At 44.1% G+C, this 27173-nt stretch overlaps 1 protein-coding gene across 2 annotated transcripts in view; it reads right to left on the bottom strand.

The window, feature by feature from the left end:
• The window catches only part of AGBL1 (AGBL carboxypeptidase 1), a 407461-nt gene that overhangs the window by 110124 nt on the left and 270164 nt on the right, over positions 1 to 27173 (bottom strand). For both annotated transcript variants that reach the window (XM_080980323.1, XM_080980324.1), the window contains exon 22: positions 15762 to 15925. In XM_080980323.1, the coding sequence (XP_080836449.1) occupies positions 15762 to 15925 (164 nt within the window). The remainder of the gene's footprint in view (positions 1 to 15761; positions 15926 to 27173) is intronic.

Below are 27173 nucleotides of genomic sequence, written 5' to 3'. Positions count from 1 at the left end.
GGGACTCTCAAGAGTCTCCTCCAGCACCATAATTCAAAAGCATCAATTCTTCGGTGATCAGCTTTCTTTATGGTCCAGCTTTCACTTCCATACATCGCTACTGGGAAAACCATAGCTTTTAACCATACGGACCTTTGTTGGCAAAGTGATGTCTCTACCTTTTAAGATGCTGTCTAGGTTTGTCATTGCTTTTCTCCCAAGAAGCAGGTGTCTTTTAATTTTGTGGCTGCTGTCTCCATCTGCAGTGATCATGGAGCCCAAGAAAGTAAAATCTCTCACTGCCTCCATTTCTTCCCCTTCTATTTGCCAGGAGGTGATGGGACCAGTGGCCATGATCTTCTTTTTTTGATGTTGAGCTTCAGACCATACATATAAACTACTATTCCCCCTCACAGAGCTACAGTTCCCAGAGTGGTTTAACAATCAATCCCTATTCCTAGAGAACTCTGGGAATTTAAGCTCTGAGAGGGGGATATGGGGGTCTCTCAGCACCCTTAACAAACTACACTTCCCAGGATTCTTTGGGATAAGCCATGACTGTTAAAAGTGGTATAATAGTGCTTTAAATGTATGGTGTGGATGTGACCTTAGTATCCCCCCCCCCAACACACTGCATTGGGACATTTGGGAAATGGGAAAGCTGGGAATAGCTCTGTTCCAATCTGCACAATAGCCAGGGAGGTGCAGCTCAGGTCAGCCTGTACTGGAATTTGCAAAGATCGAATTCATCAGGCAGCCTGACCCATTAGTGACCTTCCCCCTGGAGGAATCCTTGTTGTGCCTTTGAAAACCACCAGCTTAGATCCTTAAACACAAGCAGAACAGAAAAGGCCTTGTCAACAGGTTTGGTTTCCGATACGCTGAAAGATTTCTTTGAACCTTTGTTTCTTTCTAGTCTACAAAAGGCGCTCTCTCTCTCTCTCTCCATGCATTAGCCTTTCTATCCACAAGGATAGGCATAGTGAGGATAGATGGGACCCCAAGGCTTTGGAAACTTCAGAAGGTTAATCAGCCTGAAGACTGTGGAGGTCAGTAGGTTCTGAAGGATGAGGGGAAGCAGCCTAGCAAGCACTTGACTTTGTGCCAGCAACCCAGGAAATCCAATACCACACATTGTCCTAAGTGGCTGAGGGCACAGCTCAAAACATTTTCGGCACGGAGCTTGATTGCCTTCATGCTGGGATCTATTGAAAAGCAAGGGGAGGGGGCCTCACTCTCATCCATATGATCTCGTTTCCAGGAGCATTCATCAAGGGTCCCGCTCATTCATTAACAAGACATCACTTCTACTTTTTAAAAAAGCCTATGCAACAAGAAGCAATCTAGCATGCCTTTTGGGTCTCTCCATGAGCAGCTTGATAGAGTTCATAATCTGCTACACTTCAGCGGTTTGCATGGGGATGGAGGAGCAATTTCCTCCATTCACATTTGAATGTCAGCCGAATTCACACTTCCTGAAACATGGACCGAAACACAGTTGTCCTTCAAAACCCATCCTTTTCTGCTTTGAGAGTAAATGGGTGGAGGACACTATGTACACTTTCCTGAAGGAATGGCAGGAGCAGTCTATCAGATCATCTGGAATTTCAGCAAATTCCCTTAAAACCACCCTCACCTGTTGATTCCTCTTCTATCAGGGAGATTCCATCCTTTACTCACTAGGGCCTGTCCCAGCACTTGTTCCCAGACCCACCTAGAGGTAGTGGTTATTCTTGAAATCACAAGGTGCCAACCCTGGTGAAGTTGCTGCTTTGGAAAAAAAAAAAACCTTCTGAACTTTGGTACTGGCCTAATTTATGAGTTAAAAACACTGTCTCCTTTTCTATACTTTTGAGTCCTTTTCATGATTAATTTAGTTCCACTGAATTTCCTTTACTAACTGTGGAGCAGAAAAACGCATTTCCTAGCCTATTAATCTCTACTCTGGACCCATTTACAGAGGGCTAAATGAGGGAGAATCCATTTGCGCACTTTGTTCTCAAACCAGGACACTTCGGGAATAGTAAAGCATTCTGTGCCCTGGAAAGGGCAATAAAAAATCATTAAGTAGAAAGCAGGAAGGATGGCTATCCACAGATAGTTCCAAGTTTCTTTCTAGCACCAGAGGCCAACAGCAACAAGTGGACAGCTCAGTGGATTAGAGCATGGTGCTGATGATGACAAGGTTGCAGGTTTGATCCCCATATGGGACAGCTGCATATTCTTGCATTCCAGGAACTTGGACTAGATGATCCTCAGGGTCCCTTCCAACTCAACAATTATATGATTTTATAATTATGGGAACAAAACAACAACAACAACAACAACAACAACAACAACAACAAGCATTTCCAATGCATTCTACAAAAGCAATGGGAGAAATCTAGCCTGGTCACTGGGTCCTATCTGGAGATGCCAGGGATTGAACCTATGGTTGTCTGCATGCAAGTCAGATGCTCTTTGCTATGGAGCTTGCTGCCAGATCATAACATTCAAATTCCCCCATCTTTGGTTAAATGGTCAGGGGACATGTAATGGGAAAGACTTCTACTAGAAAAGCACTGCAAGTCAGTGCTGACGATACCAGGCTAGATGGATCCAGGAAAAGACAGCCTCATCTATGACACTGGGTTTCAGTTCTAACACCTACACTGCTGATACTCAGTGCACTTCCCCCGGCCCCAATTAAAATAGGAAGGACAGTTTACTCTTAGACTGGAAATGAAATTTGCTCTTGATCAGCTCCTAGCACAATGGGAAGGTATCCATCTCAGTGCTATTTTTCTAGAAAGAGAGGTGCTGGAACTCACCATGAATGTCTCCCTTGTTTTCTTTATAATGGCAGTGGCATCCACCTGAGAGGTACTGTGGTCCAGCTAAAAAAATGCCCTTCTCCTTCTAACATTCCAGTTTTACAGCCCAATTGACAGTATCCCATTCACCAGGGCTCAGGGAGGCAGCAATTCTCCATTCCATTCTTTTGTTGTTCCACCCTTCACTGTCTTGACCCCAGACCCGGAATCAGCAAAGTCCTCAGGCACCAGCCCTGAGAAGAAGATTGATCCACTCCCTGGCCCACCGCATGTGGAACCAGAGGTACAACAGCACACATCTCTTCGCCAGACTCCTCAGGTGACACCTCTGCCACCAGGCTCCAATGACCAGCCCATACTTTCCTCAGGAGATCAGGAGAGCCAGGAGGAGATATCTCAAGGCCTAGAATAAGTCATGCAGGGGTGGGGGGAGAGACTTGTCAAAGTGCCCTCCTTGGGGGGGACACACCCTCACATAAATTAAAAACTGTCCAGGGGCCAAAGTGCTTGTGATTGCATATGGCATAAAATTAAAATGACAAAGAAGCAAACACAGCAGCTCAGGAATGACAGGTACTCTATGCCGGTGTCTGGATTTTTGTACAGTTTACAGTTGCTATCTTCTTCTTCTTTTTGAAATAATAAAAAAGTAATTGTTTTGATTTGGACTATGGAACCCTACATAAATATAGCCCACAAATCTTTTCCCTCTTGGTATGTTTTATTATCGATGCAGTAAATTGCATAGCTGTATCTTATATTTCCTTATTGGCAATTGTGACAACACAGAGAGATATAGTTCATTTCTTTTTTCTGCAACCTGTGTGTTATAAAATTCATTACAAATAATTAGGGGGGAAATGAGTGTGGGCGGAGGATACACATGCAAGAACATGAAGGCCCTGGAAAAAAGCTACAGAAAATTGGCCAGGTGTGCAGTATCAAATTTGGGGACGGGAAAGAAACCAGGCAGGGGGCAAATAGACAGAAATGGAACAATGCAGTTCTCCTAACATTTCAGTTCCCCCTTTCAGCAACAGGAGCAGCACATTCAAAACTCCAAAATATGGGGGAAATTTCAGATGGAAAAAAAAAATCTGCATGAAAATTTGTACTCATTTTCATGAGCATTTCTCCTAATAGGACACATTTTTGTACACAATTTTGACTAGCACGTGAGTCTTTGCATACAACATCCCCCTGATAGGATGCATCCTTGTATATTATTTTCATCAACACACACATTTTTGTTATGCATTGGTTCAATAGGTGTGAATTCAGGAGGTCTGGTGAATGAGTTTCTCCCCTCATCCCTGTCAAGCTGCAGATGGTGACCAACCTCACATACTCTCTTATTCACAACCTTCTCCTCTAAGCTATGTATTTGACAGTATTCGGCTCCACTAAACCTGGCAATTTGTTTTCCTGCCCGCAGTTTCCAATATGTACATCTCTTGGGACCAAGGTAGACAGGACAACTTATATCTCCTTGTTTGCTTCAGGCATTGGTCTCCACCTACTCTGGGGAGAACAAGCGTAATAATACATAAATAAAAACTCCCGCCGCCACCACCCCCATCCTGCGAATTACAAGCTCCTTTGATGTAATGGTGACCATAGAAGGCAGTTGCTCGAGATCAGCATCTCAAAACCTGATGCTGATGGTACCGCCAAGGACATTTTTAATGATGGATCAAGGACATTGGCTGGCTGTTTATGAGAAGAGTTGTTTAAACAGGCTGAGTGACAGTCTTAGCATGCAAAAGCAGCTTCTCACACACAAAAGAATCTAGGAATGCGAGCATGAGAGTCTAAGGAAGAAACTATGTCTTAGTTTTCCATCTTTTCTGATCCACAAGCCACCTTTAACTTTAGTCTTTTCATTTTATGAATGTACATATTCCTGCTTTTCTCTATACAATAAGGGTGTGGATCCTGTGACCTTTCAGATGTGGTTGAATTCCAGCTCTCAACAGCCTCAGCCAATGGGTAGGGATGATGGGAGTTGCAGTCCAACAATATCTCAAGGGTCAAAGGTTCTCCATCCCTGGTCTAGGATGATCAGATGCCATTGTGTAGAAGAGGGTGCCTTTGTTGATGCAGCTTTTCATGCAGAGATGAGAAAAGCTACACAGAGGAATGGGAAAATCTGTCAATTTTGAGTTCCCTCGGTTTCTCATTTTTCCTGAACCTTTCAATTTCTGAATTATTATTATTTTGTTAAAAAAAATCATGGTAAAAATTCATCAACATTTTAGTGCAAACTTCTTCTAATAGACACAAGTTTGTATACCACTTTAACCAGTGCTTTTCTTCTAGACAAAAAGGTGCCCGTACTGCGTAGCCTTGAGTACCCCCCGGGGGGGTGAGCACTGTTTCCCTTACAATAATGCATTTTTCTATGTTTAATGCATTTTATGGACACTTTACCTGAGTATATGCAATTTGGTTTACATTATTTGGCTGGAGAACTGAAGAGCAAAATTTGCAGAAGTGCAATATTTGAAGGATGGCTGCGTTCTGGTGCTTGTATTGTTTTGGAAATTGAGAAATAGGCAGGGTCACTTTTAAATGCTAACTGAATCAATTTTCTGCCCCTTCCCAAGCTACATGTGCCAGAATCTCTTCGTCTCCTATCTGATAAAAATATAGAAGGCCTCCTGCCTCCACAACTAGTGAGTCTTTCACCTGTTTTTGCTTTCCCATAAAACAAGAAAGGAGATTCCTACTAAACATCAGGAAGAACTTTCTTACAGTAAGAGCTTTTTGACAGTGGAACAGACCCCCACGAGATGTGGTGGACTCACCTTCCTTGGACATTTTTAAGCAGACGTTGGTTGGCCACCTGTCATGTATGATCAAGTTGAGATTCGTGTGATGCAAAGGGGTTGGACTAGATGACCAACAGGGTCCCTTCCAACTCAACAATTCTATGATCCTATGAAAAGAGAATGGTGGTGATTGGAGATGTACTGCAATGGGGGTGGAGGGAACAGGGCTGTTCCATCTGTTCTGCTGAGAAACCAACTGCCTCTGGTTCTCCTTCATCACCTGGTGGCAGCTGAGAGACCAGCAGAAACCATCTGTCTTTGCCATGGGTAGGCAAACTAAGGCCCAGGGGCCGGATCCGGCCCAATCGCCTTCTAAATCTGGCCCACGGACAGTTCAGGAGTCAGCGTGTTTTTACATGAGTAGAACGTGTGCTTTTATTTAAAATGCATCTCTGCGTTATTTGTGGGGCATAGGAATTCATTCATTTCCCCCCCCCAAAAAAAAAGTATAGTCCAGCCCCCCACAAGGTCTGAGGAACAGTGAAATGGCCCCCAGCTGAAAAAGTTTCCTGACCCCTGGTCTTTGCCTTCCTTTTCCCCTCTTGTGTGACCTAACAGTGGCCACTCCATCAGTCTACCTGCACTGCTTCTATCCTAGCTGGTTGCTATGAAAGCCATGCTGTGTAAATGTTGCACTCCAGCTCCCATCATCCCTGATTTTTGACCATGCTGGCTTAGGCTGATGGGAGCTGTAGTGCAATGAAATCTGGAAGGGACCATGCTGCTTAGCTCTGGACTAGATTTTCCACCTTCCCTATATTAGGCAGTGTCAAAGCTTGAAGGGAAACTGACAAGTCTTTGTTTGGTATTTTATAATCATTTCAGAGCAGAGCCAGATTTAGGTTTGATGAGGCCCTAAGCTACTGAAGGTAATGGGGCCCTTTATATGTCCAGCTGTCCTTTGTCAACAACAAATTGCCACTGTTTTTTGTGTTGAATATATGCTATATGGTAATTTATGAACCTAATAGGTATCTAAAGCCATTTGCACATAAAAAATATGTATTACTTTCTATGGGAAGGTGTGGTTTTGGAATGCCTTGGTTTTGGAACAGACTTCTGGAATGGATTAAGTTTGAGAACCAAGGTGCTACTGTATATAGAAATGAGCAAACCAGTGATATTTTAGGGAGCAGGCTAGCAGGCGGGGCCCATTACTTACATCATAGGAGCCTATACAACACAAAACACTTGCTTTATGTTGGTTTTATTTTATTTGTTTTTTATCTTATATTTTGGAAATTTACACCCAGTTTTTTTTCCCTTTAAATTTTCTGGGAGCCCCCAAGAGAGTGCAGCTCTAAGCTATAGCTTGTTTAGCTTATACGTAAATCTGGCACTGTCTCACAGGACATAAGGCCCTGGGCTATTTCATGATAGGGAGGAAAAGGAGAAGTAACAGTTGTTGATTGGATAATATGCATCTGATGGAGACATGGGGCCTGGTTATTTGCAGCCCTGTGCTCTTGGGTAATTTGAATAACCTCCATGAATCGCATTAACAAGCATCACAATTGTAGGAGTTTGAAGTTTCCAGCTTTGATGTCTTCAGTTTCAGTTTCCAAACCAGCACCCCACGCCCGCCCTGTCCTCAGATTTAGTAGATGCTATTTGATAAATTAATTACCTTGGCAGTGGTGTGCACAATTTGAGCCCCGCCTGGCACTCAAGTCTTGGTCGGGTGTTTGATAACAATCTCAGGGGCCGTGCAGCTCCTAGGCTATTTCATAATCAAAAAATGTCAATCGGATAATACGAAAATGAGCAAACAGAGGAAGGCACAGACAGCTCGGGAAAAAGCATTAATGAAAAGTCGCTGAATTAGAATGGCCCACCTGTGGATGCCTACGTGGAGTCCATCTGAATACCAAACATATTCATTACCGCCAGCTCTGCATGACTGAGTCTCTGAAGAAGGCATTGGGACTGAGCCGGCATAATAGGAAGAAAGGGATGGAACAGTTTGCAAGCATAACAAAGCACTCTTCAGGTCAAAGCCCCTGAGTGGTTGTCGTACTCAGGTCCTGCTCATGAACATCCCACCCTGTTGGCTACTGTTGAAAACAAGACAGGGGTGTAGCGGAACAGGGCGATGGCTGCAGGCACATTTTTCTGGGAGGTGCTGTGCATTTGGCTCCACACTCCACCCTGCCAGCCCTGAGCCTCTTTGTGATGCTGGGATCATTCCAGCCTTGTAAAGTTGTAGAGGGCTGGCAGAGCAGCATGAGGAGGATGCAACAACCACACGCCCTCCAATCCCAGGCTCACCCTTGCTTTGTGAGGTTGGGTTTGAAGGATGCACGGCTGTTGCATCCTTTTCACCCTGCCATACCTGAGCCACTTTGCAAGGCTGGGATGATCCAAGGGCTGTGTTGGCCGACCAGGCTCCCTCCCCCATGAACAGGCAGGCAGGCAGCGCAGCATGGCCCCAGGATCGCTCTGGCAGCGTCAGTGGTGAGGCTTGGGCTGGGCTGCCATAGTGGGATCCATTCACTCTCTGTGCCCCACCAACCCTGGTACCTGGAAACCACGCTACACCACTGGAACAAGATGCTGGACTAGATGGACCTTTGTCCTGATCCAGCAAGTCTCTTCTTGTGTTTATAAGGCTTCTTCATGTGAGTAGAAGAATAGGGGAGAACCAGGACATACACCCTAGCCTCACCCCTTTTGTATAGCAGAAAGAAAGAAGATTCCACCTAAACATTAGGAAGAACTTCCTGACAGTAAGAGCTGTTCGACAGTGGAATTTGCTGCCAAGGAGTGTGGTGGAGTCTCCTTCTTTGGAGGTCTTTAAGCAGAGGCTTGACAACCATATGTCAGGAGTGCTCTGATGGGGTTTCCTGCTTGGCAGGGGGTTGGACTCGATGGCCCTTGTGGTCTCTTCCAACTCTATGATTCTATGATTCTATGATTTGTGTAGGCTGCTCACATGATTTAGAACTCTAAGGGTCAAATTACAAATTCTCTTCGAAAACTGCTTTGAGGGAGGTTATCCCCCCCAAAATCAGGCAATGTATAAAGTTTATGAAATAAATAAAACCAGCCCAATCTGTCAATGCTTCTCTTAGTTTTCTCATTTTTCCAATCTTAAGATCAATTCTACACATTTCCGCATCACTGTGATTCTATACACAAATGCACACATATGAATAAAAAGGTCCTCGTGGAAATCCACTGGCCTTTCAGTATGAAGTTTTTCCTAACATACACATTTTTGTATGTCATTTTTCATCAATACAATGCATTTTGTATGTTATTTTCACTAATGTTTACATTTTAGTGCAAATTTGATGCCTTGAGGTACATATTTGCACATGTTACTTGACATTGTGAAATTTGGACAAACACAGTTCCAAAGGATGGCTGCATCTCAGTTCATATGATGTTTCAGAATGTGAAAATTGATTAAATGTGAACTGAATTTATTTTATTCCCCACCCCTACCCCAAAGCTGTCACTGAGTTGGAGCAAGAAAAGAGGCCTACTACATCTACTGGAACTGCTTCCAAGTCCAGTTGGGTCCAGGATTATTTGCTATTGAATATGCCACTAATATGCCACCTCAAATTACTTTTGTGGGCAACCCTCATTCAGCACAGAAACATTCTCTTGGAAACAAATGGCTTTATAATTCCTGAAATGCACACAGGAGATTTCCAAGCCTAAGTTTATGGGAGGAATAATAGGAAAAGCAGGAGGGAGTAAAAAAACCGGGCTAGGAAAGGGGGCTGGATGCCTATCCTAATAGAGCTTTTGTTTCTCTCCAGAAGAGGAAGCAATCACAATTGCCGTCTCCTCATTGGCCATGACAAATGCGAAGGAACTCAGAGAGTGTTGACTAGAACCTAATCGCTTTTCTGGCAAATGAGCCATGAAAGCTATTGTCAAAAAACATGATGTCCAAAGTGTTTGCTGGCACTTCATCTTCCCAGCTGAGAGAACTCCTGGAGGTTTGAGGTGATAGGGAGAGGTTCTGTGAATGCAACAGCCGTGGCACTTTCAGGTATGTTCCTAGAGCATTCTGAGGAAGCCACCATAGAGCTGAAATACGTTCTCCCAATTTTGCCACCCATTTGAAAGCAACAAACAACCCCCAGGTGCGCACACAATTATTATTTTTTTTCTTTTCTCTTTTATTCTTTATGGTTTTGTTTCTCTGCAAACACCTATGAAGTATCTGGCCTTCCAATTGGTAGCAACAAGCATGCACCTACTGGCTGCCCCTGTTTTAGGTGCAAAATTTAAGACTGAAGGCAGGAACCATTGACCTCACTCTAATTTGGCTTGTGTTGGCACCATGTGGCTCTGTGGATAGCCAATTAAAAAGGAGGGTGTGGAATATTGCCCTTTCTCTTATTTGGCTTCAAAATGATAAATCCTGATAAATCATGAGATTTGGCTATATGATGAGAGCTATATAAATTTTATTTTAACATCACATTGGTGAAAAGAAAGAAAATGTTGACCAGCAGGAGTGATATGCACAGTTTCTTCCATTGCCTGAACCATGGATATATGGCACAAAAGGGGAACAAGTGGGTGGCCTTTGATTCTTGCTATGAATGTTTTGTATTATTATTATTATTAACATGCACACATTATGCATAAATTGCCTTGCATATCCATTGACAAATAATTGTTGCAGTCCAAACAGGAGCTTCATTGCTTTACTTTTTTCCTAAAGCTTTGTTTGTTGACTTCATTAAAGTTGTTCATTGTTAGAGGGATGAAGGCTGCAATTCTAACCATGTCTACTCAGAAGTAAATTCCACTGAATTGAATATTAGGAGAAATTAACAAAATTCTTTAAAAAAATTCATGAACATCTGGGTGCAAATTTCTCCTAATGAACACAATTTTGTATGTAGTTTTGACTAATATATACATTTTGGCAAGCAATTATCTGCATTATAACACATTGCTTCATGTTATTTTCACTATTATTTTTTATGCAGACTTTCCACTAATAAATGCATTTTTGTCAACAATGGTTGTTGGAGAACAGCACTGCAAAATTATGGATAAATGCTAATTTTTGCTGATGGGTGTATTTCCATTCTCACATTGTTTTGGAATGTGTGAATCTGATAAATTCGCCTTTCTATGCAAATTAAATTGAATTTCTCTCCCAATCCCTAGTCTTACCAAGAAACCAGAGGCCTTTCTCCTGGGCATAGTTGGCCAATCGGTGTTAAAGAAGGACAGAACTTTCTTTATGTATGCTACAACAGCAGCAAGAATACTTATTGCAAAGTATTGGAAGATACAAGATCTACCCACTCTGGAAGAATGGCAGATGAAAATGATGGACTACATGGAATTGGCGGAAATGACTGGCAGAATCCGAGACCAGGGAGAAGAGTCGGTGGAAGAAGACTGGAAGAAATTTAAAGACTATTTACAGAAATATTGCAAAATTAATGAATGTTAGAATGATGTTGGATTGAAGTTAAGTGGTTTCCAGCTGTAATGGTATAAAATAATATGGAAAAATTGGATTTTTAATAGGTAAAAATTTAATGCTATAATATATTAAGATTAAAGATCAGGATAAAATAAGGAGGGAAAGGAATTGCTGAACTAATAAATTGAACTGGAATACAAAAAAGGGAGGCATGAGGAGGTCCTGGAAACAAGTAAATGAAAGATAAGTGATGAAAAGATGGAATTGTTTTTAACTGTTTTTTTCCCTTTTTTATTATGTAATATTGTGAAAACTTTAATAAATATTTATGGGGGGGGAAATCCCTAGTCTTACCCACACATCTTGTTATAGAGTTATCTCTATCACTAAGCTAGGGGATATGTTGGCAACAGTACCACTGCTCTCGTCATGCTACCAAAGGGAAATGCTTCCAGCTCCACTTTTGTTCTAAAAGATCACTTAATGTCAGCTACAGAAGTGGTCATATTGTACCGTTTCTGAGCCAACATGACAAATAACACAAAGCCTAACTTTCCAACCAAGTGTTCCACACTGGCAATGCCCTTTGCAAATGTCTCTGATCAGGTGAGTTCAGAAAGGAGGAAGGTGTGCTGTCAGTTCCATTCTGGAAAAGACGTGGAGCTGAAACAGTTGAGAAAGGTGCATTAAAGGGCATCTATACAGATAAGCCCTGACAGGTAGAATCAGTTGCTGTCGCAAGACAATGCTCACCTGGAGAGTGACACTGCCAGCTATATCAGGTGCTGGAGCAAAGGGAAACTTGTATAGGAGACAAAGAATAGAGATTTGTAAGAGAAGGGGGATCAGTAAAGATGAAGAGACAATTGATCGGCGGCAGAGTGTATGCTTTGCATACAGAAGGTCCCGGGTTCGATATCTGGCATCTGTAATTAATTTATATGACTCTCTTGGTCTTCTCTAGGTAACAGGCTATGGACAAGACTTCTGCCTCAGAGGTTGTGTTGTCTTGATCCTAAAACTCTCTTCATGCAAGAGTGGGAACACTTTTTCACCTGTCAAGTGCCATGATCCTTTGGAGATAATCTGTCGGGGGCTGCATAGCCAAAAGTGAATGGGCACCCTTCCCTGCCCCAAACTCACTTTCTTCTATGCTCTTCCATCCCCCCCCTTTTTTCCCTTACCACACAGAACAGGCTGAGGGCTGCATTAAATTGGGTCAAGGCTTTCATGCTACCATTAGGCTATATGTCGCCCACCCCTGTCTTAAGGGATCTCAGGTAGCAGGGAAAGTCTTCAATCTACCCGGGACCTCCAAGAATTGCAGTCAGTGAAGACTAGATTATACTGTGTTAAGCAGACCAGGTAGACCAGGATAAGGCAGATACATAGGGTAATATTTGGTGGTGTGTTCTTTCAGGATCCTTTTGTAGCGATCAATGTAGTGATCAATTTTCTTTATGTATATCCGTATGCAAACTTTGCTCATATTTATTCTGAGTCTAAAGTGGTAGGCTTACAATGATTTTAAAGCCATAACACAGTTTAAAGCCACCAAGGAAGCTGTCATTAAGTTAACAGCAATTCAATTAAATGCTGTTGCAAAGGATCGCAATACCAAACACAGCCATAAAACACAGCTCTCTACGTTTCAACCAGCCCCAAAACATGAGTCTTGCATTGCTTCTGAAAACTTAGAGAAGAGATACAACTCAAAACCATGTACCCACCACATACTTTCGCTGTTCCTTTACGGCTTTATAAGCCACCCATCATTTTGCAGAGTGTATAATAGGATAAAACCATTACAAAACATAGTCACAATTCTGAAAGCAGCAGAATAATAAAAACAGATATTGGCAGTAGAAACAGCAACACACAGATATTGGCAGTAGAAACAGCAACACACACACCAAAGGATCAACTTAAGCCCGCTGGAATGATTATTGATCTTCAGCTGGTGGGTTGGGATCCACTACTGACTTGTATCCTGAGCTAAGGTGGGCCACAAGAACAGCAGCACCTCCAGACAAATGAATGGTTAAAATAAGCCAAGAAATTGGTTTGGTGGACTCTCCTTCAGCCGCCAGGGAGCAAAAGTCCACCCAGCACCCCCAAATTTAGTTGAGCTGCCCCAAGTTGTTGAGCTTTTTTTGGGGGGGGGAGATCACTCACCTGTAACAACGACACAGCAGAAATAACTGCTTTTGTTTCCTGACTCTTTGGGAGTATTTGACGCTGCAGAGTAACAGAGCGATGGAGGAGGTTGGAGGGGACTTTTGCTCCATTGCTTTTCACTGCCGCCGATCGAGAGGGACCGGTATACAGTAGGTATACATTTGTTGCCCCCCAGAATTTGGCAACCCCCCCCCGAATTTGGCGCTGGGGTGCCCCACACCCCTTGCATCCCTGGGTAAAGATGGCCCTGCTCTCCTTCATTTGAGGTTTTTAAAGAGAGATTGGATGGCCATCTCCCAGGGATTCTTTAGCTATGATTCCTGCATTGCTGCAGGTTGGACTAGATGACCCTCATGGTCCCTTTCCAACTCTACAATTCTATGAGTCTATGATCTTCAAATGCATGTTATGGTTAAAGTGGAGTCTTGTATCGGAAACTGCGGAAGACTACTGAGCTAGATGACATGTCAGAAAACCTGGCAATTAATTAAAACTCTTCCCCTGATGTCATGAAGACATCAGGCTTGGTGTATATCAAGAAAAGCAACAGGTCACATTAAGGAAGAGATACAGAGCTTTGGACCAAGGCTTCACTTCCACTGAAGGGGACTGCCAATAAATCCTGCTCGCCCCAGCAACCTCACCCTCCATGCTGCTTTGGCTACTGGATGCCTCAGGATACACCTATCATAGACATTGGCTTAGTCTCAGAAACAGAGCTGCTGATTCGTGCAGTGTAATGTATGATATGGAAACATGGCTGCGCAATGTCACTTTTTTGAGCAGCACCACCATTTCCCATCTGGTCAAAAGAACCTGCACTCAAATGAATTTTCTGACGGTTATTTCAGCACATCTTGTTCTCAGGATCTCTCACTCTCCACCCCACAAGGCTGGGATGCAAGAGAGGGATGAAATAAAGTCAAAACATCAAAAAGGAGAAGAAGAGAACAAACAGCATGCTTTGCTTCCAGGTCAAGACGAAAGCCAGTGATGCTGATGGACTTCGTTCTGCCCTCAATTTTTGCTGGTGCCCTTCTGCCTCTGAGCCGACTTGACCCTCAACACCACCACCTGCCTTCCTGCAACAACTATCTGCCTTTTAAAGAAAATTCTTGGCTTTGCCAGGTGTTTGGAATGTTCCTTCCCTATCTCCAAGTTATTTTAACTCAAAAGGCTTCCGCAGCTCTCCTGCTCTGAAGTCAGGTTTGATTTATGCCTGGAATCCATCCGTCTGGCCAGGCTTGAATAGCTCCCTTTAATGACACACGGATTGCTTGTCAGGCGGCTGTCCGTGGCACGGCTGGTGTTTGGAACACACAGTAATTGCTTCATTTATACGCTCACATGTACAAGCGAGCATGACTAATCTAAAGAAATGTCTCTATTTTTAAGGCTATTTGCCCCCTTCTCTCTCTCTCTCTCTTTCTCTCTTTCTCTCTCTCTCTCTCCTTCCATAAACATTAAAAATGATGAACAAGACTGTAAATATGGTCTCCAGCAACACGAACAGGTGGTGCTAATGGCTGTTAAAGCATCCCTGAAGGGAGAGGATGGGAACCCACCATAAATTATGGGATATTTCTGCAACAGTGAGAAGGGGGATACCATTGCTTTCAGGGGGAAATGGAAGGCGGGATCAGTTCAATGGGAAACCCATTATGTGCGCTGCAACTCTTTGCAAATTGTGCTTTCTTTCTATGCTGTTCTTGGAAAGGTGTTAGGTTGGCATGTAGGCATGTGTCCAGGAAGTAAGCATATCTTGGATCTGGCCAAATTTCTTGGGTCCACAAACTTTAAGGCCAGTTGCATGAAGCTATCATTCTCTTTGTAGCCTTGTTGTTGCACACACTTTTAAGGAAATATTATTGCCCCAACTTGGACGTACAACCTGGGAATCTTCCATCTCTATCCACATCTCCAGCAAACCTCCATTACAGCTCCCAGAAACAGACTTGGGAAATAGTAAAAGCCTCTACTCTTCAAGTAGCATTAAGACTTTAAATACGAAAAAACCACCTGGGGGAGGGGAGGAATCAGCCCATGCACTTAAAATAATTTATTTTGCTGGTTCCTTTCTGTGCCTCAAATCACAATATTGAATTTACTAGCAAACTTACTATATGGCTGGCAACATAGCATCAGATAAGTATCACACCACACAATAAAAAATCCCATTGCCTGATGCCTTGAGGATCAATAACAGTCACTAATCTGAATTGGGTGGCCATGTGTCCTATTTTACAGTGGATAGTCCTCTATTTGAAAGAATTCTGTATTTGGAGGGCTCTCTGGTCCATGTGCAGTTTAGAAAATAATAAGACAAGAGCCTTGGGCCTTGAAGTTGCCCAACAACAGTTAGCAGCTAACACCTAGATGCTGTTCACATGTACTACTGACAAGCCAGGTGTCCCCCATCTTATATTTGTGCAGCTGTTTATGAAAATTTATGCAAATGTGTATGCTGTTTAGGTAGCCACCCTAGTGCTTCCATTGAGGCTAGATACAGATGTCGGGAACAAAATCAGGTGCAAATTGTGCTGCTATTCTGACCTTTGGGCTCGGAGGTCTGTGATTTCCTCTTCCACATCCAGCAGAGCTGTTGCTTGTGCCATCACCTTCTTGCTGCAAGGCAGGGATTTCAGCTGCAGGATGAGGAGCCCAAGGCAAAACTTGGCTCCCATCTCCTCCAGTTCCCAAGTCCCTATTTGTAGACCCTGGGGACACATAAATGGAAACCATCAGAGCTCTAAACGAAGTCACCAAATTAGGACTGAGTGAGTGTTGGAGTTTGGCAAATATATTGCAGTGGTGTACAGAAAGAAACAGGCTGACAAGATTACTGCATGAAAGATATAAAGACAATTTAAGGTTTATTAGTCACAGAAAACAAAGCAAATTCTGGGTTCAGGTTTTATCAGAGACCGAAACAGAGGCACTAGTACATGCTAACTCATACTGAGTGGCTTGAAAGGACTAACTTGGAGAAGAAGCAAGAAGGGCGTAAAAACTGGAAAGGAAGTAACCAACTTTATGAACAAGCAGAAGGAAGGAACAGGACAGGTGAAAGGGAAGGAACAGGTGAGGAGGAAGAACAGATAGGCAGAAAGACAATCGCCCCTATTGGTTCATGTAATTGCAAGCATTATTGCTTTACACCCAACAGTGAGATCATCATTTTGCTACATGTTCCTACTGAGGAAGAGGGCAGAAGCAAATGACAATCCAAACCAATGTAGGGCCAATAGGATGATCCATTAGCAGATAGATAGTAATGCTGAGCTTTCATGAGAGCTGCCCATTTGAGCTGTATCATTCCTTTGATTGCACCAGTAAACCATTCAGACTCCTTCTTTTGGGGGGGAAAGAGCTGCATCCTCCTTGGGGGAACCAAGAAGGCAAACACACTCAGGTCACATACACACCATTTAAAGCACATGACTTCCCCTAAAGAATCCTGGGGAATTGTAGTTTGTTAAGGGTACTGGGAATTGTAGTTCCCTGAGGAGTAACCTACAGTTCCCATGATTCTTTGAGGGAAGCCATGGCTGTGTTATAAATATGCTTTCCATAAATGGTGTGGATGTGACTGCCATCATTAACAGGGGTAGAAATAAAAAGGAAGATGGGTAAAGGGAACATAAGCAAAGGATCATCTGTTGAAGAACAAGCAAACAACAGGAAGCCAATTACAAGAAACACACCTAAGAATCACAACTGTAGGGTTGGAAGGGAAGCCAAAGGTCATCTAATCCAACCCCCTGCAATGCAGTGAGAAGGCTTAATATCACATCATACTGGGAAAGGCTTAAGGACTCCAATCTGTGTGAAGCCGGTTTGAGAAACAACACATTGAACAGTAATATTTTATAACAATGTCAAGGTTACATGTGCATTTTTGGATGAAAAACCCAGCACTGGAAACTCAGCAAGTACACAATAAAGGGGAGTGTGAATGCAGGCTAGTTTTAATTCCAATCATATTGTAAGGAAAGTTCCTCAGCCCACGCCGAATCCACCCACCTCCTTTCCATTAAAAAATAATTTTATTTTATTTTTATTTTTAAAAAAAACAGCATGTGAAACTGTATCCAGCTCCTTCAAACTGCCACAACTCAGCTTCAGCAAGCAAAGCAATGCTAACTCCAGCCCGGACAATTGCAAAACCTTTTATGTCTCCCCATCCTGCTGAATGTGACTGCTGAAAAAGCACCGAGGATGAAATGAAATAGTCACAGGGTCCTCATTTGCTCCCTGCGGGACACAAAGCCATTCTCAATTATTTCCAATGGGAGCCTCTCTATCCTGGGGCGGTGGGAATTGGACCCTGGTGCATGCAGGGAAGTGAGAAAGTGCCTGTGAACTCCCCTCTGCTTTGGCCCTCCTTGACCCTTACTAAATGCATACATCGAAGCTCTCGCACAGAGGGCAGGCTCAATTGCTGCGCTGCCCAGCTCCTTTGCTATCAAGCCAGCCTGACCCTGCCGCACCAACCCCTCCCTGCCAAAGCTCACTGACACGGGCTCCCAATACCATTACTACCAAAGAAGGTTTCCTTAGTAACAGCAACGAGCTGCTTCCCAAGGTGTGAGCTGTGTTCCAGCATGGCTGTGTTTCCTTTCTATGCTTGTGACTCAGATTAGGGGCTATTATTAACTAGCAAAAAAATGTGCATTGTGATTGCTGGGTGGGGCAGAGGAGAGGTGTGTACGCATGTTGCAGAGAGACATTCGGTAGCCAGGCTGACTGTTTCATTTGCCTCCCCCTTGCCACAGGGCCATGGGTTGCAGCCAGATTGCTTTGTGCCCAGGGCTTTGAAGCAAAACGATTGCCACTTTTCAGTCAGGGGATTCCCTATCAAAGGAAGGCATGGAGGCCCCAGCATTACACCAAGTCCTGGATCAGGCTCAACCTGGATGCAAGGAGCCAGAATGCTTGGAGGAGGTGAAGGCTGGGTGAGTATGGCCTCTGATGTCAAGACCAAGCAAGTCCTAGGTCTGAGGGAGAGATGGTGGCTCAAACAGAAACCTGTCCCATCAGGAGGACCATCCAACTCCTAAGGATTTGGACATGATCCTCAAGGAGACCTCTAGATCAGTGGTTCCCAATTAGCTAACTCCTATGGACCCCCAATGGCCAAACCATTGTTATAAGGATTCTAAGGTTTCAAATATAAATTAAATGTTCATAAATGTGCAAGGCAAAAGCATACATAAGTATATAAACCGCATGTCTGAAATAGTACAGGAGAGCAATCCTGAAGCCATTTTAACTCTCCCAGTGAACTCAAATATTCCTCTGCAGTAAGAGAGGGAAATGGGGAAAGCCTCCCCATTGTCATTTTGCTTGCATATCCTGTCTTAAGGGCATATTTGTGTATGACTAGGGCGAGCCTGTGACCTGGATTCAGGAACTAAACAATTAACCATCACAAAAGAATGGCCAGGCTGCCCAGGTAAAGCAATCAAGTGACCATTATCAGGTATCCTGGCAAAGAGGATTTCTCCTTTAAACTGCCTCCTGTGATGTATTTCTGCTGTAGACCGCCTCCTTCTGTGATGTATGCATGATTTTTCAGAGGCTTGGGCTACAGGGTGGTCAACTTCTATATAAGGGCTTGCAACCATTGTTCTGGGTTCTCTCTTCCCTCCTGCGTGTGGTGAGTGAGGACCCTGTTGCAGCAGTTAATAAAGATCAGGCTTACTAGCTACTTTGCTTCTCAATATACTCTTGTTGGTGTCTGTTACTGTATTTTCTCCTACCAATAGGGAAACCACTTATGGACTCTATACGGGCTCTTGGATACCCCATAAGACAGGCATGTCCAAAGTCCATTTCGGGGGCCTGTGGCAGTTTACTTCCTGGGGTAAAATCCTTTTAAAAACCCTCAGCAAATTCAGTCCAAAAAGAAGCTCAATAACTCGAACCCCAACTTCAATCCTAAAAAAAGGCCAACAACTTTGGTCTCCCTTTGGACTGTCCCCATGGCCCTTCACTTCATCAAATCTGGCCCTCTTTGAAAAAAGTTTGGACACCACTGCATAAGGGAAAAGGAGCAGGGTTTTTTTTTCTTATAACACCATGGAACCCCTAATTTTGAAGAAGAAAAAAATGATATCTCCACAGTGGTACCTCTGGTTGCGAATGGGATCCATTCCGGAGGCCCATTCGCAACATGAGTAGAACACAACCCTTGTCTGCGCATGTGCGGGTCGCAATTTGCCGCTTCTGCACATGTGCGTGATGTCATTTTGCGCATCTGCGCGTGCGTAAACGGCGAAACCCAGAAGTAACCCTTTCCCGTACTTCCGGGTCGCCGCAGGACGCAACCTGAAAACGCTCAACCTGAAGCAAAAGTAACATGAGGTATGACTGTATGGTAGTTTTCATTATGTGAAAGGTGACGCAGATCCCCTGGGTGTGTTATGTGGAACCCCTCGTGACCAAGAAACCCCAGTTGGGAACCACTGCTCTAGACGAAGGCAATGGATAGGAGGGTACATTTGCAGTGAAGGCATGATAGCAGGGAGGCCTGGCTGGGCAAACTGAAAGACTGCAGACATCCAGGGGACTCTGCTCAAGTTTGCTTCCATGTTTGCTCTCCAGCATGCTAAGGATGGCGCCTATTAGTATGCTGCCCGAGATTTCGCTGATGGAATTAGCGAGGAAGAAGACTGTCAATTTATTTATACCCAGCCTCAGGGTATTACAACTGTGTGTGTAAAGCTATTGTGATGCAGAGAGCATTCAGTGTGGTGCATACATGTATAGCCAGGCTAGGAACAAGGCGGATAATGCAAAGCCGCTGTCCCCAGAGAGAACACCTGGATTATTCTGCTGCCAACCAGAGGTCAATTTTTCAAACTTGGAAGGATTTCATCTCTAAAAGAAGAAGAAAATCCTCAGTTCATCAATGTGTTTTTGGTCTCTGCTTTCCTGATCCTTTGCATGGATCTCTAACACACTTGCCCTCCCTATTTTTAGATGAACTTTGCTCGATAATGCTTCTGCTGGCCACAGCAATATCCAAAGGTCTAATAATTAATGTATTTCTGTCTAGTTTTGTGGCTCCTCCAGAGGGCAGTTTGCTGAATAATGGAAAGGGATTGTTTGTGAACATGTTGAAACTAAATATTAGACCTTTCTTTGTAATTATTTGTGTAGTTCTGATAGCCTGTTTAAGTAATGACTTTCTGCTTGCTCTGAATTTCTTGCCAGGGTTTCTCCTACATACGTTCCAAGATTACTTTTTCATCTTCCACCTTTAATTCTTTTTTTTCCCCTTAGAGGACACATTTTTTCACTGCAAAAATATTTATTTCTGGTACGTTATATTTGGTTTTGTGGCGTGAGCTGCTGCTGCTGCTAATAATAATAATAATAGTAATAGTAATAATTTATTATTTATACCCTGCCCATCTGGCTGGGTTTCAATGCTTACAAGTTTCTGGACATGAAGTGGGTTTCAGGCAGTGCTCTGGGGAACACAGAGCTCTGAAGATGCTCCAGCAAGAAAAAAATGGTGGGAAAGCCCTTATTTGGTATCAGTAGCAGGTGCTGCCTCATTGTTAGTCCCACTTGTACTGCAAGCTCTTGCTTCACTCAAAGGGGCCTAACTTTCTCCAGTAATCTCCTGCAGTGATGCAGTAGGGGAGCCCCAGCTCTTCCTGGGCCTTTTGCAGTAGATTCCTCTGTGTTAGAGACAGCAGCAGAGCCAGCCCACCCATGAGGTAGGGTGAAGCAGCTGCCTCAGGTGGCAGAAGCCCTTGAGGCGGTGCCCCCTGCAGGCACCCCACCTGCCTAGCCACCTCCACCGCTGCTGAAGCAGTGCCCCTACACAGTGCCGATTTCCGGTGAGATCTCATGAGATCGTGCCAAAATCTTGAGACATCTCATGAGAACTTGGTGAGATCTCATGGGATCTTGCCAGAAATTGGAGACACTCACAGTGCTGCTTCTCCACCAGTGGCAGGGGCAATGTAGAGGGTGGTGTGGCAGCAGCCCTGGCAGTGGAGGTGGTGAAGTGGGTAGAGCAGCTGAGCAGGTGGCCAGTGTGGGATGGCATTCCTGTTTTGCCTCATGTGGTGAAACGGGATGTGCTACCCCTGGACAGCATGGTCACATCTTTGGGCTGGGGGAGCGGTGGCAACATCACTCAACAAAGAGGCATCTGGCTCCTGGTTCCTGACACCCACTTCCTCACAGAGTGGACTTTAGTGATAAGGTAAATACTGTGGAGATGCACTGGAAAGTATGGAGTAATGTTTTCTTTGGCATAGCATCGTCTGATCGCCACCAAAACAAATGCACGGTCCCTTCCAACTGTACAATTCTCTGATTCTGTGAAATCAGAAATGAATGCTAATCAAATAACCAATGTCATGAAATTTCCCTGCAAACTTAGCAAGGTGCATGTTCAATGAACAGGCTATCTAGAGGTGCCCTAACATGCTCTCCCTCCTCTCTCACCAGCCTGAAATTCAAAATGTAAGGTCCTTGGGGCACATACTGTATGTCACCCTTTGCCTGTGTGCACTGATTCTGCCAAATAACACCTGTTGTTTTTCAACAACTCGGGGAAGAGCAAGGATGGGTAAATCTGTGGATTCTGGTTTCTCTTGTCTCATTTTCCCAGTCTGAATTTCTGAAATAGATGAGGGGGGAACCATGTTCTCAGGAGAGCTGGAGGAAATGTTCTCCCTTTGCCCCTCTACAAGGAACAAAAAAAGAAGCTCGGCCTGTCAACTCTGATTAAACCTCAGCACCTCAGCGTCTAGAGAGAGAAATCTGGCACCCAGGGATCAGGAGGATCCCTGTTTCCACACTAACACACAACAATACTTTACCCGAGTACAGTGGTACCTTCGGTTACAAACTTAATTTGCTCCAGAGGTCCCTTCTCAACACGAACCCACTCGTAACATGAGGTGCGCTTTCACTAATGGCACCTCCCACTGCCGCCGCGTGACTTCAAAGGTTGCAACTGGGAGCATCTACTTCCCGGTTAGCAGAGCTCATAACCCACAGCGTTCACAAGGGGACGGTACGTAACACGAGGTTCCACTGTATGTGCACTGGCTGGAGAAATGTACTGCAAAATTTGGAGAGGTGCAAATTTCAAAGAGAATGGCTGTGTTTTGGTTCATGTATTGTTTTGGAAAGCACAAATTACAGTAGGTGGGTTCACATTTAAATGCAAACTAAATTGAATTCCTCCACACACAAACAACAAGAGGTAGCAAATCACAAAGTAGGAGCACTCTGATGATCTCACTGAGTTGAAAAGTAAAACTCAGTCTCTGTTTGAAGTGAACAGTGTGTGTTAACAGGTAATCCTCCCTCCAAGGGTCTCCAGCTGTTACACTTGAGCTATCAGGTTTATCAAAGCAATGTGGGGCCCCAATACAATCGCTAACCAGAGCAAGGACAATTACAATTTGGTGCTTCTCAGGTATATTATGGTTTTTATTATTATTACGTTTCTGCTCAGAGGTTGTGGGTATTTTTTAAAAGTTTCTTCATATCACCAAATAATGCCCCCGGGAATCATAAAACCACAGGAAACATTTCAGCACTGTGGCTGCCTTGAGTTTTACAGACTGATTAGTATTTTGAAGGGAGAGGTTGCCATGGTATAACGGATCCAGAAGTCCCTCCCCCCCCCTTTCTGTGCTGTTGTAGAGGGCACAGATATTGTTTCCTGCTCATAAGAACAAAATAGGGGCATAGTAAGCTTCCCTATATGTAATTTGTCTACAGACTTGGGAAGGGATGAAGAAATCCAGACCAGCCCCCATAGAACATATGGTTCTCAATACAGGTTTCCTAAGAAGGATGAAAGACACTTTGAGAAGAACATGCCATACTGAGCCAAGACTGCACATTCCATGAGACACAGACATAGAAAAGTGCCATACACGAAGTCAGACTATTGGTCCATCTAGTTCCAACATTGACAGTAGACATCCAGGGTTTCAGGCAGGGCCCATTTCCACCCCTACTCTGAGATGTCCATGATTGAACCTGGCACTTTCTGAATGCAAAGAATATGCTCTACCACTAGGTATGTTGGAGAATTCCAATGGAAATGGGAGCAAAAATTGGCCACGTTCAGTTATTTGTCCCATGTCCAGAACAGAAATCAGTCCAGCAAATATTATTGGTATTCACTGTTGTTGCTTTCCAACTGCAAATGATACATAATTGATTACATGCTCCTGATTTGCGTTGCATTTCATTTGCACTGAAATGAATAGGGTGGGAAAATGTTAACGAGGGTGATATTATGTAACTTACATGGATGGCAAAATGAATAACAGTTTTTGGAGAAAGACAAACTGCAGCAGAATGGAAACAGTGTTGCATGCAACCAATGCAGGGCGACACAGAAAGCTATGCCTTTGTACATCCCTACCTACAACTGAGCAACTTCCCTTTCCCATTCTCTCCCTGCTGAATAATTCCCAGTTTAGTACTGCTGTACCATTGATCTAGTGGTGTGCCAGAGTCTATTCTCCAGTTGCTTAAATGTTTTCTTCCCCTCTGCAAAAGCAGCTTCCATTTTTTGGCCATTCTTGAGGCACTTCAGGATTTCTTTGGGATTTCAGTGGCTGTGGGGATTTGCCTTTCCCTTATTGTTGTGAAGTAGCCGAGGGTGGTACATTGGTCTTCTTCCTTTCCATTAAACATTTCTCCAGCACTTTGCAGCCTCCCTGGCTGTCCACACTTCCTGATCTGAAAAAGTCCCAGTTATTCTGTGACGCCTTACTCTGGGCTTTGATAGAAGCATTGGCATTCAGGAAGGCTGAAGGGTGTAAACCACTGGGGAGATTATTTGTGTGGAATGAAAGGGCAAACATAGGCACCCCTAAAAAGTAAGTGCATCAAAAACCCTGCACTCCACCCATGAGAATGTCACTGAAGTTTTCTCTCCCCTTGGATAGGTCCCAAATTAAATTTATCTTCTCATTCACTGATGGGAAATTATTGGAAAAAATGCAGATGAATTGTGAAGAGGCGAGGCACACCACTATTCTGACACAGTACAGGCATCCTCCCACTTACATGGGGTTATGTTCTGCCTCCCTGCATGCATAAGTGAAAATCATGTAAGTGGTGAACACACTCTAAAGAGCCTCTAAACGCCCATCCCCCCCCCTGCTGTCTAACTCTCTCTCCTGCTCTCTCTCCACACAACTCTCTCTTCAGCTTGAAACTCTGGAGCTGAGTGGAGGTTGGAGGACATGTGGAAAAGTGGCTGCTGCTGCTGCTGCTGCTGCTGTACGACCACACATGTCAGCTGCTAGGCAAGGAGGCTGGGCAGCCTAAATAAAGTCCCACTGTGCCTCCGGTCTGTTTGGGCTCAGTGAAGTCCTCTTTGGACTCTGGGGAAGGTCTCCTTGTGAGCCACAAGGACTCTCCAGCTCTCTCCTGCTATTTCCTGATTTAAATGTATTTATTTATTTCCTGGTGCTGCGTGTATACACGGTCGCGTGCGAGTCGATTGCACAGGGGAGACACCTGTAGAGCACAGCACAGCTCAATTTAGAGGCAGGCGTCTAACTAGGAACAGGTGAATCCATTTATTCCCTGTCTGTGTCACTTCTGTATGTGTTGACTCATAAAGCCATCTGTTTGGTCTTTAGTAGTAATCCTATAATTGCTTGTCACACGAGTTTGATGTTAAAGCATCATTTTATATTGCCGAGGTCATAATTATTGTGTTTTAGACACTTCAGTCATATGTATGTCGGGGGGTGTTAAACTGTCTTCTCCTTCACCTGAGGCAGCAAAATGTCTTGAGACAGCCTTATCTACTATTGAGCTATGGACCCTGCACTACAGACTCTATCGTCCTCACCCAGAATGTGGGACTAAGCCAGACTATTCCAATGTAGTCTACACAGTAGGAGTGAAAAATAAGGAGCTTTATGGCCTCCACAATCTAAAGCCACCTAAAGGATGCAAAGATCCAATTTTTGTACTTAATGCAAATCTCTAATCCTTTCAGTGAATCCTGACTGTGTTATTTCCTTTAATAATATCCACAGGTTAATTATGGGCCACATTTGAGTAGGGTTTATGATTCCTCCTCTTTCATTTCTACAAGGGGTCCTCTTGAGCTCATGTTGTGTTACAGAGCACTAGGACAGCCGTCTATATGCCATGTGATATCCAAGGTAACGATTTCATGGCTTGAGCTTGAGCAGAGATGGATGCACTGTGGCCTAGTGACATGGCTGTTATATTATGGACTGACAGAGCCAACATGCCAAGTGTGGATAAAGGCCCCACCCAGGGGCCAAACTGCACATGGTGCTGCAAGAGGTCTCCTGTATTTTGCTTTTTTAATATGTAAAAGAACCAGAAGTGTGGTGAAGTGATTAGAGTATTAAGCAAGGATCTAGGAGACCAGGGCTCAAATCCTCACTCTGTCACAAAGCTTGTTGGGTGACCTTGGGCCAATCGCTGACTCTCAGCCTAACCTACTTCACAGAGCTCTTATTGTAAAGATAAAATGGAGAATGGGAGAAGAACTATGTCCACCACTGTGAGTTCACTGGAGGACAGGTGTGATATAAATGTAATAATAATGATCCCCAGCATCTCCAGGTAGGAGTGGGGGAGACTCTTGGCTGAAACCCAATCTGTGTGGATAATACTGAACTAGATGGACCAATGATCTGACTCAATATAATGCAGATTCCTGCGTTCCCAATTTCCTTATGTGTTTCATTTGCTGGATGATTCCCTCCACCTATGCCACAAAGCTCTTTCATAGGATGGAAAACATTATCCTGAAATCAGCCCTGAATTTCAAGCTCAGTATCTCATGCAACATTAAGCTACAAAGACAAAAGGCTTTGGAATGACAGACCACTAACATCTTGTTCACATAGCACTGGTTGGCCATACCTAATAAACTGGAGAAACCAACTGGCAGATGAGATGGTTGACTGATTCTCTTTGGCACCTTCCTGGTTCTGATACCCTGTAAGTTTCCTACCAAGAACCTTGGCAACTGCATTGTTTGGGGTTCTCTGTGAACAAAGATGAATTTAATTTTTCCAACACCAGGGGCTGAGCCAAGAGAGTGCCACAAAGGGCGCCCCAACAATGACTTAGAATGGAAGGCGAGAGGTAGGTGTCAAATTCTGCTGCTGCCCAGGGTGCCACTGAAATTTGAAAGCCCCAAGTCTACCATCCAGACAGGCAAGAGTCATTTTCAGCATTCAAAGACACATTCCAACCAGACAAAAACACTTGGGATACATAATAGGGCCGGTGAGATGTCTGGCCTGGGAAGCAATGGTGAGAACTGAGGAGTGTTCTGAGGACCAGACAGGGAATCCTGGAGGGCCACATTTAGCCCCTAGGTCTGAACTTCCTCATCTCCAGAATAATGGCTGGAACCAGGCTGGGTTTCTCCTTGCTGGGGGAACGATACAACCCCACCCCCTCCCATTACTGTGTTGTTGGCCAATTGATCCTTGCTTCTGTGGTGCAAAGGCAACTGGGATGGGCACAATTTATTTCAAGCAGGGGACCCAAATGGATTTAGGAGGATCCTTTATTAATGCACATTAATGGAGCAGGAGAGAAATACAGAGCATCGGTGCTGCCTGCGACATGCAGCGGTTTCCTCTCTGCTGCATTAAGAAGCGTCAGCTGCTCTTTGAGTTGAGCACAAACCCCGTTTCCCACAGAGATTTGTACAGAAGTGTCTGCAAAACCATCAGCAGACACATTTTGTCCCCTACTGCCTTTCTTCTCTTTCTCTTATTGTTAAAATAGTGACAGTTTCAAATGAAATATCACAGGCATATGCAACGCCACTCGCATGTAGAGTCTTCTTTTAAGGGACCAATCCACTGAGGGTGAGCAGAAGCCAGAAGTGTCGTGTGCCGTTTTTGAATGTCAAATGTTTTAAACCATCGCCTCTGGCACCTGCTCTGAATTCCACAG

Source organism: Podarcis pityusensis (genome assembly GCF_964106645.2).
Source record: "Podarcis pityusensis genome assembly, chromosome: 14".
Classification (NCBI taxonomy): domain Eukaryota; kingdom Metazoa; phylum Chordata; class Lepidosauria; order Squamata; family Lacertidae; genus Podarcis; species Podarcis pityusensis.
This window is presented reverse-complemented; position numbering and strand designations above follow the sequence as displayed.